Source organism: Lichenostomus cassidix, chromosome 5, assembly GCF_008360975.1.
Source record: "Lichenostomus cassidix isolate B80296 chromosome 5, HeHo_3.0, whole genome shotgun sequence".
NCBI classification, from domain to species: domain Eukaryota; kingdom Metazoa; phylum Chordata; class Aves; order Passeriformes; family Meliphagidae; genus Lichenostomus; species Lichenostomus cassidix.
In genome coordinates, this window is record NC_139486.1 from 59,343,576 (window position 1) to 59,354,831 (window position 11,256).

Consider the following 11,256-nt stretch of genomic DNA (forward strand, 5'->3'; position numbering starts at 1 on the left):
ATGCATTTTCCATCTCCTCTGGAGCTGTATCCTGTGCTTGTCATCCCCCAGACTGATGTGCTCCAAAGATACCCTTGTTGATGCACAAGGTCCATGGTCTCTCCAGGGTGTCTAGCCTGGAGCTGCAGGATTTGGAGCTAGAGGAAGACTTGAAACAAGGAGAGAACACAAGTTCAAGGTCCATCCCTGAGAGGGAGATGGAGAAAGGTGCAACTCCTGGAAGTGTGTCCCAGAAGGAAGTTGGGAGAAGTCTTTGAGCGCCAGATACATGTCACTAGAGGCACTGAGCAACTTGTGCTGTTGCAGGTCTGCACATCAGGGATTTCTCACTCTTGGAGGTCTCTGGCTCATCTCTCTCACCTCTCTGCCATCCTGGGAATGTTATATGTCCCCTCCTGTGTTGATGGATACCCACCATCCACCACCACACAGGGAAAGCCAGAAGCCCCTCACATGGTGGGACAACAGCAGAGAATGGCAGGAGGAGAGGAAGGGGGTGACGTGGCCACCTCCTCCTGACAAGATCTCTGTCCCTGGGACATGTGAGGGGAAGCTGTCACTGATGTGGTGAGATTGTGAGGGGAGGCTCTGACCATGGGATGTGATCTCTGGGCTAAGGGCTGCACACCAGGCACGAGGGATGAGGCTGAAGCAGAGCCTGTGGTCCCAGCAGCCACCACCAGATCCTTTTCCCCTGGGGTTCCTGTGACAGAGCTGTTCCTACTTGGAGGTAAGAGTCCAGGGATGGAGTAGTGGGTGATGCCTCCTTTCTAGGGACAGGACTGGACAGAGTGGGAGTTTGTCCTGGGCACTGCAGGGGTGGGGGTTGTTCCCGGGGCTGGTGTGGAGCTGTGTGAGCAGATGAGAAGTGCTGGGAATGCTGATGGCCCTTATTTCCCTCTGGTTCCCCATCTCTCCCTAGAAGGTGGTGGAAGAAAGAGAAGGCTGCCACTGGGAACAGGATCATTCACCATGGAGGAGACCAGCACAACAAACTTCACCTTGAATGATACAATTTATCGAGATCTGGACTGGGAGGAATTTCTGACACGTGTATGCTTGGGCATTCCATATACAAGGATTGCCTTTTTCGGGGTCTGTCTGGGGATTTCCCTCTGTGGGCTGGTGGGGAATGGGATGGTCGTGTGGTTCCTGGGCTTCCACATGAAGCAGAACCCTTTCACTGTCTACATCCTAAATCTGGCTGTAGCTGACTTCTCCCTGCTCCTCCTGTTCTCCCTGTTTTTTCTGGCTTTTCTGACCATAGCAATATTTTGCACGTCTTTGTTACATTCTATTGCACACTATTGGTATTTTGTGTATGTCCTTGGGTTCGCATGCCACCTGTTTGACCTGAGTGGCCTGGGGCTGCTGACAGCCCTCAGCGTGGAGCGCTGTGTCTCCATCCTCTGCCCCATCTGGTATCGCTGCCACCGCCCCCGGCACCTCTCGGGTGTCATCAGTGGGTCCCTCTGGGTTCTCATGGGGGTTTTTGTGTCCTCCCTCTATGTCACCTACACCTTTACTGAAGACTCTGTGACCATCCTTGCAGGTGTAGCCCTCACCATTGCCGTGGTTTTTTCCCTCATGATGTTGGTTTCCAACCTGCTCCTGTTCCTCAAACTCCGCTGTGGCTCCCAGCGCCATCCTGCTCAACGTCCTGCTCGTCTTCATCTGTGGCATCCCTTTCAGTGTCGTGGTTTTCCTCAATCTTCCTAATTCTAGCCCTTTATTCCCCGGAAACACCTCCTTGCTGCTGGCCTTGCTGAACAGCAGCCTCAACCCTGTGATTTATGTGCTGGTGGGGAGCTGCCAGCAGCACTGTCTGTGCTCCATCAAACTCGCTCTGCAGAGGGTGTTTGAGGAGAAAGCCAGGAGTGAGGAGGGCAGCCATGGCCCTGGGGACACTGCTGTGGTGGAGGCGACAGCTCTGTGAGGCACTGCTGGACGTGAGGCACCTGGAGATGTGTCACCTCAAAGACACCCACAAATATGGGACCATGTGGGCACATGGCTCTGAGCTCAGTCCTGTTCCTGTATTCCCTATGAATGACCCTCATTGCCTCAGCCTCAGGGAATAAACTCCATCTCCTTTGGCTCAGCAGATGAGTTTCATGGGGTTTTAGGGGATCTCTTGCCTGGGCAGAGTGTGACAGGTTAAGTCCTGGGGACATATCCTGTATGGGAGGGCAGCAATTTCCCAAATCTCTGTGGGGCTGGGGCCTCTAGATGGCAGGAGAAAGGTAAGGATCTCAAGGAGCATCCTTCCCCGTCTGTCTGACAGAGCCAGCCCTGTATTCCCTGCTCATGGGAAGAGACCAAACTGACCCCAGGTAGGGCTGCAGAGCTGGGGGAGGGACAGCAACATTCCCTTGCCCTTTAAGTGGGAATTTGTCACATTCTTTCATTCCAGAATTAAATAATTCTGAGTAAAGTGCAGTGATGATGGTGAATTCCACAGAATTCTGGTGCCTGTGACCAAAAAAGAGCTTGAAATAAGGAAATTCACATCACCAGGTGCTTGGACCATTTTATTGTGCAGAAATCAGGGGGTTATGCTGCTGTTCTGCAGAATGAGGCCATCCTCTGGTTCCGCAGCATCAATGTCCAAGGAAGCCCTTCAGCACCTCCATCCTGACCCTGGCCATTCTCAGGAGGAGCTGAACAGCAACTCTGCACAGCAGCTTGAGCCAAAATCCAGGTTGTACTGATCTTTTTCCCATTGTTACTACCCCATAATTAGATCTGGCTTTATTCGTTTTGTTTGTTTCCAACATGGTAACTCTGACCCCAAAATTTGTTAAATAAACAACATCCATTCACTGCAGAGCTCATCCCTGATGAACAGTGTCCAAAAATTGCTCACTTCCTTAGTTTTTCCCCCTCTAAAGCCTCTGTCTTGTGTGAGGAGGGCAGGTACCTGTCTCATACCAGAGCTCTTCCTAAGGCACATTCCTGCAATGCTTGGGATGATGTTGACAGTGCCAAGAGCTCCTCATTCCTCCTGGGAGAGATCTGGGCAGCAGACACATCTCTTGCTCAGGGGAAGTTGTCCCTCCTTTTCCCCCTGCCTTAAATCCAGGGGAAAGCAACGTGCCACTGCTTCTGGAAAGGGAAGTGAGAGTGAAAGCCTTGGGTGGTGAGTCATGCTTTGGAGACACACATGAGGTTAAATATCTAAAAATCATTTATTAACAAAGTAGTTAATGTTTAACAGAACAGAGCAACTTCTACAGCTGTGAGGGATTTTCTTTCCCTGTCTCCCATTTTCCTGTCCATTGGAAAGTAGAAACTTTCTGAGGTACAACCTCTTGTCCAGGAAAGGACTCCCATCATGAAGGGAGTTTCTCCCAAGGCAAGTGCAGAAGGATCATGATCCTTCCATGTATTTTTCTAGCTCCAAGCACCTTCCTTGTCTCCAGTGTCACCCAGGCCGCTCCCTACCTGAGCTTCTTGTTTTCCATGGAATCATAGAATGGTTTAGGGTGGAAGAGACTATAAAGACCATTTTCTTCCAACCCCCTGCCTCAGGCAGGGACTACAGTATGTTGCTCTTCCACTAGAGTACATTTCTCCAAGTCCCATCCAACCACTTCTGGAAATCTTCCAGGGATCCAGGGGCAGCCACAGCTTCCCTCAGATGCACCTCAAGTGGAGCCAAACCTCAAGTCACAGCTGTAACATGAGTGGAGCTAAAGTCATCCATAACATGAGTGGAGCTAAAATCATCCAGACAGCCCAGAGAAAATGGGAGGATCCAGCAGAGGCAGTTCCAGCTCCAATCCCTTGTCCTGACAGCCCACAAGACAGCCCACAGCCCCAAACTCAGTGTGCATTTTGGGGAAAGCCTTCCAGAGGCAATCCCAAACACCTGCCCACTTGTCTGGGCAACAGGGCTCAATGTGAATTTTCCACACCTCAGTCTTCCCATGTGTCAGGACCTGCTGGAGATGGACAGGAATCACTCAGGAATTGTTCTGCACTGCTGTGCCAAGATTTCTTATCCACCTGCATGCTGTTTTTAAGCAACCACACCAAGAAAATCCATTTGCAGAAGGTCTGATTCTTGGTGACTCAATTTTAATATTCCACAGGGAAGGGAAGCTCATTTCTGAAGCAGAGAAAGCTCAGACCTGTTGAATAGGAAAGATTCAAAGCAAAGACTTGAAAACAAAAGCTTTCAAGGGTGTCCCTGTCCATGGAGAAAGGGTCAGAATGTGACGATCTGTAAGGTTCCTTCTGACCCAAACCTTCCCATGATGATTCCTCACATCATCCAGAATCCACCCCAGGCAGGAGTTCCCCTGCTGCACACAGCACCAGCCTGACAGAGCTCCAGGAGCATTTGGACAGCACTCTCAGGAGCAGGGAGGGATTGTTGGGATAGCCTGTGCAGGTGCAGGAGATGAAGTCTGTGATCCTCCTGGGTCCTTTCAAACTCAGGATGTTTTTTGATTCTGTTTCACAGTGATTTTATTTCATGAGGATTCCACTTTATGATGATTCCACTGTGTTGTCCCTATTCCGGGGCTCTGGCACATCCTCAAAAGCCCTCTGGAAGGCAACTCTAACAGAGAGGGTGAATTCCTTTGCACAGCTCCCAGCCAGGAAGTAAATCAGAGGGTGGGCACTGCTGTTGGCACAGGCGAGCAGGACAGAGGTGCTGAGGGCAAAGACAGAGAGGTCAAAGGCTCTCAGCAAGAGCCAGAACCCAAAATGAGCGGTGAAGAAGGGAAAGAAGGTGACAGGCAGCAGGACCAGGGCACAGAGCTTCCGTGGGGGCTGTTTCCATGAGCAGCACAGGAGCCTGGCCAGCAGGGCTAGAGCAGAACAGATCAGGGTGAGCACTGAGAAGAGGTAGCTCAGCACCAAGGCCACCAGCACTGAAGGGCAGAAACAGGGGGTGACGGTGAGCAGGAAGGAGAGGAGCCAGAGCAGGGCACACAGGAGCACCGGGAAGCGCTGGGAGCGGTGGCAGGGCCAGAAGGACACAGGGAGGACAAAGAGAGCTGTCCCAGCACTGAGGGCTGTCAGAGAGTAGAGCCGGGCAGTGAAAGAGAAGAGGATGGTGACGTTCAGCCTGGCTGTCACTCCCCGTGAGCCCAGCTGGTGGCAGAAGCTCTCTGGGACATAAAATATCCCCAGGGTGATGGTGATGAAGAGCAGGAAGGTGAAGTCAGCGATGGCCAGGCTGAGGATGCAGATGGTGATGGGGTTCCTGCGGGTGTGGAAGCTGAGGAGCCAGAGGACAGCCCCGTTCCCCACCATTCCACACAGGCACAGGAGCAGCGTTACAGGGACTCTGCTCGAGTGGCTGTTGTCACACTCAGTCCAGTTGGAGTGCTTGTCCTCATTCCAGCTCCCGTTGGAGACTTTCCCACCGGGCTGGCTCCAGCAGGAAGGGCTGGCTGTGTCCATGACAGGGGACAATGTGCTCATTGTGACACCTCTGCTGCTTCTCCTTCCCCTCACACAGCTGGAGGGGTGACAAACACACACACCTTACCAATACTGCTGTCCCCCACACGTGGCTTTTCCCATCTTTTCCCACCCCCAGCTTCCATGTGGAGCAGCAGAGGGAGAGGCAAGGGACAGGGCAGATTGTTAGCAGGATGTGGGAGATGGGTATGACTGCAGGAGATTCATTTCAGTATTCTCCCCCTCCCTTTCCCCACAATATTTAGAGCTTTAATACCCTACGGACCAAAATTCCCCTACCAAAATCAGTCAGCAGGTCCCATCTCAAAGAGGGAGACACTGATTGTGTTGAAAGAGAAGAGTCTCACCTTTCCTTTCACAGCCTGGAGAATTTCACTGGAGCAGACACACTGTGGGTTCACATTGCCTCTCACACACCAGCTGCTGTCCCTGGGTCAGGATCTTCAAGAGCTTCCCTGGAATGCTCACTTGGGAAAGGGGAGAGAAGCCTGCTGGGTGAGCCTGGGCAGTGTCCAGTGAGGGGTCTGTCCCAGGCCCCCTTTTGTCCCTGCTGGATCATGTTCTCCAGGGCTCTCACAAACAGGAACTATTTCTGAGCCTTTGCTGGTATCAGAGCTCTGCTTCTAATCTGCTCTTGACTTTGTCCAGGAAATGAGTAACAGGAGAGAGCCTCAGCAACGAGACCTGTGGGAAAGCAGTTTGTCTCTGTGTCAGGTTCCTCTTTCGTTTTAAAGCAACCCCAATCCTGAAATCTTGTCTTTTGAACTGCCTGAACTTGCCCCTCTCATTCCTGGGGTGAATCCCTAGGACCCTGCACTACAAAATTTGATTCCTGGTTCAAATGTTGTTTTCGTACTTGTATCCCACAACTTCAATGGTATTTGACTTTCACCATGCAGTTTCCAAGAGGATTCATGCAATAAGGAATGCTGTGTGTGAGCTGGAGCACAGGCATACAGCAGAGGGGTGATTTAACATTTCAGAAATGTCATTTTTTCTGAGAAGAGGTTAATCAATGCTGCTCTCTTGGCTACAAGCATTAGAAAGCTAGAGATTTCATTCGACTCATCTTCTACACTCCCTTGGGAGTCAGACAGCAGCCGACAGTGAATTCCAAAGAATTCCTAGAAAGCTGAAATGAGATGATTCCCACCCAGACTGACATGTGTCCTGGAACTGGGATGCTCCTGCTGGAATCTGGTGTGTGTGGAGACCCTGGGAGCAGAACTGCCTCCTCTCTTCCTCACTGACACTGTGTTTGTGTCCCCAGCTATGGAATCTCACATCCATTCATTGGGCCAATCCTTTCCAGTGCAAACAGTTCCTGATCCATGAGCTAAAGGGGCTCCAGGAGAGCTGGAGAGGGACTTTGGAGAAGGGTCTGGAGGGACAGGACAAGGGGATATGGCTTCCCACTGACAGAGAGTGCGTTCAGATGTGATATTGGGGAGAAATCCTTCCCTGTGAGGGTGCTGAGGCACAGGTTGTCCAGAGAAGCTGTGGCTGCCCCAGGATCCCAGGAAGTGTCCGAGGCCAAGCTGATTTGCATTTGGAGCAATGTGGACTTTTGGAAGGTGTTGCTGCTGGTGAAGGGGTGGGATCAGTAAAAACAACCACAAGTGCTCACAGGATGGAGGAGAAGAAGGATGAGCTCTGGTGAAGGGCTGATAGGGGGATAACAGCACTCCAAAATCTGATCTCTAATAATTTATTGCAGGGAGGTTCAGGTTGGATATTAGGGAGAAATCCTTCCCTGTGAGGGTGCTGAGGCCCTGGCACAGGTTGTCCAGAGAAGCTGTGGCTGCCCTAGGATCCCTGGAAGTGTTCCAGGCCAGATTGGATGGTGTTTGGAGTAACCTTGTCTGGTGAAAATGTCGCTGCTGGCAAAAGGGTGGGATCAAGTAAAAACAACCACAAGTGCTCACAGGACTGAGGAGGAGGAAGAGGAGGAGGAGGAGGAGGAGCTGCTAGTGAAAGGCTTCCACAGAGTGTGCCTACATAAGAATGTCAACAAAGGGGAATTCTTGTCTCAGTTGTGCTCCCTTGAGTCCAGGGAAGGTTTTGGCAATGATCCCAGAGCTCTTTCCAGAAAGGAAGCTGTTTCTGAGAATCATGCAGCTGCTTCCCCAGCACTGCCAGCACTGTCAGCATTCCAGTGCCACCAGCACCACCAGCATCCCTCTGCTGCTGGAGGGACCATGACCCCTCAGGGAACAGAAATGAGCAATGGTAGAAAACTGTTGGGAGAGGGAAGGCGGTCGGAGAATGGGACATTCGGCAGCGAAGGAGCATTTCTAATCAAGAGGAAAGGAGGAGCCAATTACAAAATCCTGCATGCAGAGCTTCTGGCAAAAGCCACTTCCTTTGTAGCAAAAAAAAAAAAAAAAAAGCAAAGAGTAATAATTCCAAGTAAGAGCAAGTAAGTGGAGTTCTGACGCAGCCAAAGATGTAATTTCCGACTTGCTCATCCCTCTCCACCCAGTCCTGGGGAGCAACACTGGGACAGAGCATGGAGAGGAGCCATCAGGATTGGAGTGGGGACAGTGGGAATATCCTGGTGATCTGGAGACATTCTGCTTCATATTATCAACCTGGGAGGATCCACTTTACCATATGGATCCAAAAGGAGCAAGAGATGCCAGGAAGCAGCACTGATCTGGACAGACACCCTTTGCCTGCTGCTGCCCCACACTGAACAGGTCAGTGCAATACTTTCCTTCCTCCCTACCCCACCTGCCTCTCCTCCAGCAGCTGCTCTGTTCCTGCCACCCTCTCCTGGTGACTGCAGTGTCCTCCCCAGCTCCTCCCTCCTCTGCCCTGAGCTTCTCTTCCGCGTCCCCTGCTGAACATCCCAACCCTCCCACCTCCCTCTCCCACCCTCACAATTTCCACCACCCTCCTCCCCTGCACATCTCACTTCTCTCCACTGAATCCTTCCTGCTGCAGGGAGCTGCTGAGGAGCTGCATGGTCATTCCCAGGATTCTTCAAGCACTGACCACTGACTTCCCATCCACTCTGACCACAGCTGGGATCCATATCTCACTGCCTGCCCTGCGTACATCCATGGAGCTGAGCACCACATCCCAACCTTCCACTTCACCTACTGATGGAGACAATCCGTGTGGGATGGATGTCACCAACTTGGCCATAGATGGTGCCACACTGCTCATCTGCCTCTGTGGGCTGGCTGGGAATGGGGCTGTCATCTGGCTCCTTGGCTTCCGCATGCAAAGGAGCCCCATCACTGTCTACATCTTCCATCTGGCTGTCATCAACTTCCTGTTCCTCCTCTTTGTGGTCCCCTGCACTGTGCTCTCCCTGCAGGCAGATGTTGTCTGCTCAGCTGCCCCGTCCCTGCAGTACCTGATGTCATGTTTCCTGCTGTCCCTGTTCTCCTGCAACACAGGGATGTACCTGCTGATGGCCATCAGCATCGAGAGATTCATTTCCACCCTCTGCCCACTCCGGTGCCACTGCCACCGCCCCCAGTGCCTGTCAGAGGTGGTGAATGTCCTGATCGAGGTCCTCTCCATCGCTGTCATTGCCACAGTGGCTTCCCCGTGCCTGACACACCAATACGAGCACTGTCGGGTGTCTCTCATCTCCATGTTTGCCATCAACCTCTTCCTCTTTGCCCCAGCCGTGGTCATTTCCAGCACAATCCTCTTCATCAAGGCCAAGTGTGGCTCCAAGCAGCAGCAACTCAAGAAGCTCAATATAGTTATCTTCCTCAGTGTGCTCTTCAGTCTCCCCTTCAGCCTCTGCAATTTCCTGCAGCAGTTCAGCTACACCATTGTGTCCTCCCAGGTTGCTTTCCTGCTCGCCTGCATCAACAGTGCCAGCAACCCCTTTATCTGCTTCTGCGTGGGGAGCTGGAGGAGACCCTGCTCCATTAGGTCACTCCAGCTCTCCCTCCAGAGGGTCTTGGGGGAGCCAGAAGACACTCCCAGCAGTAATGATTCTGCCGTAGACGCAGCACTCTGAGCCTGTTGATCCCTTCCACTGAACTGCTGAAGGACCCCAACACAGTGGCTGAGGGTTTCCTCGAGCCACCTGATGAAGAAATATCCAAAGGATAACCCTCCCGTGATGTAATCCTGCAGGAAATGACAGCAGGGGCATGTGGGAGGGATGCTTTGCAGGGAGCACATTAAAGCATGGCTTTCCTCTTCCCTCCCAGGTCCTAGAACATTATTCCCCCAAAGGGATCCTTCCTGACACAGCTGTGATTCCAAAAATCCCCCTGGCACCATGTTCCTGCATCTCACTGCAGTCTGATATCAACAAACAGCATCCTGAACCCTGAGCTGCCTTCACCCCGTCTGCCAGCGTTTGCTGCCTTCCTCTGGCTCCTGCTGCCAGCCGGGAATGGGGGTGGAGGGAGGGAGGGAGGGGACACAGGCATGGCTTGTGCTCCCTGCAGCAAACATGATCCCGAGTGCCCAGAGCTGGGATGGCAGCGGCACAGCCGGCATGGGCAGGATGGCCCAGGGGCTCAGCATTCCCTTCCCAGCTGCTCTCTGAGTGTCACAGCGAAGATCTCCCTGAATGTCTTTTGTTTCTAGTGTTGTGAGCCAGGTGCAAAGGAATCTTTGCCTTCAGAAATTCTTCCTCTGCCGTTTCTTTGGGTTCTCCCTCAGCAGACTCAGATGCTGCATCTGCAAGGGGAGTAGGTATCTGTGATCCTCAGTACAGCCACCCCCTTCCAGGAGCAGGTGACACCTGTGTTTATCACCACATTTTCCAAGGGGCATCACCCTCCCCCTGTGGCTTCACTGAGGTCACCAGCCCCACCACAGCCCACACCTTCCCACTATGTCCCACACCCCCATCCCAACCTTCCATCCCACTCCCCCATGCAGCCCACACACCTCCAGTCCTTCCCATCTCTCCCATTTCCAGCCCTGAGATTCCAGTCCCTCCCCATGGGATGCTCACCCCAGGCTGCCCCATAAGGCTCTGGGGAATGTTTCTGGGACACCTCTCTCCAGAGCTTCCCCCCTTAGTGTCCAGCCCCCCAGTCTCTCATGGAAAGGAGCAAGAGGCAGCGGCAGGATGGATCCAGCAGCATTTATTGGGGTGGAGGAGCAGGAATGTCTGGGAGCAGCGGAGACACTGCCGGAGCTCCCGGCTGGAGTGGGGCAGGAGCGGGGCTGTGGGGCACTGCCCGGGGGAAGAGGGCCCTGAGGGTGGGGGGTCTGGAGGGAATCAGGGGGAGATGGGAGGGGTCTGGGGTTTGTTGGAGGGGTCAGGAGGGGTCTGGAGGTGGTCAGAGCGGGTCTGGATGCTGCTGATTCCAATGTTCCTCCTGGAGGGCTGTAGAGCTCTATAGGTCATGCTCTATTACTACTTTATTTCCTTGGGAACTATTGCCCAGTAGGGCTGACTGCTCATCTGTAAGTGTCGATCAAAGAATCGAGTTCTGTCTCAACATTTCTCTTCAAAAACCACAGGTGTAGGACTTACACAGAGAATGCTTTGTGTGTCCCAAATATGGTATGGAACGAGTTCTTTGCACCTGCCAAAAGCTGGTACAGAACAAAGGCCTTGTGCTGCCTGTCGCTGTTGAGCCGCTAGCAGAGAAAAAAGACCCGGATTCTCAGCGTAGCATAAAAAAGAGAACTTTTATTATTTGATTCCAACTTATATAGATTCTTAAGAGGTCACTTAGATTGGTCAGCCAGAAACCTCCCCCTAGGCCTCTGTCCAAATCTCGAGACACCATTTTTAACAACATCCAAACTTTATCTTTGTTTATAAAACACAGGAAGAATTCTCACGGGAAAGACCTGTGCTAGCCACAGCTGCCAAAGCTG

The 11,256-nt window shown here is 52.4% G+C and overlaps 2 protein-coding genes across 2 annotated transcripts; one reads left to right on the top strand and one right to left on the bottom strand.

Annotated features, from left to right (window-relative positions):
• Window positions 1-4,494: 4,494 nt before the first annotated feature.
• On the bottom strand, window positions 4,495-5,439 carry LOC146436823 (mas-related G-protein coupled receptor member X2-like). Its single transcript, XM_085063924.1, has one exon. The coding sequence runs from the start codon at window positions 5,437-5,439 to the stop codon at window positions 4,495-4,497; it is 945 nt and encodes a 314-aa protein (XP_084920050.1).
• A 2,992-nt stretch (window positions 5,440-8,431) lies between these two features.
• On the top strand, window positions 8,432-9,684 carry LOC146436824 (mas-related G-protein coupled receptor member H-like). The gene has a single exon (XM_085063925.1). The coding sequence runs from the start codon at window positions 8,504-8,506 to the stop codon at window positions 9,422-9,424; it is 921 nt and encodes a 306-aa protein (XP_084920051.1). The 5' UTR covers window positions 8,432-8,503; the 3' UTR covers window positions 9,425-9,684.
• The last annotated feature ends 1,572 nt before the right edge of the window (window positions 9,685-11,256 follow it).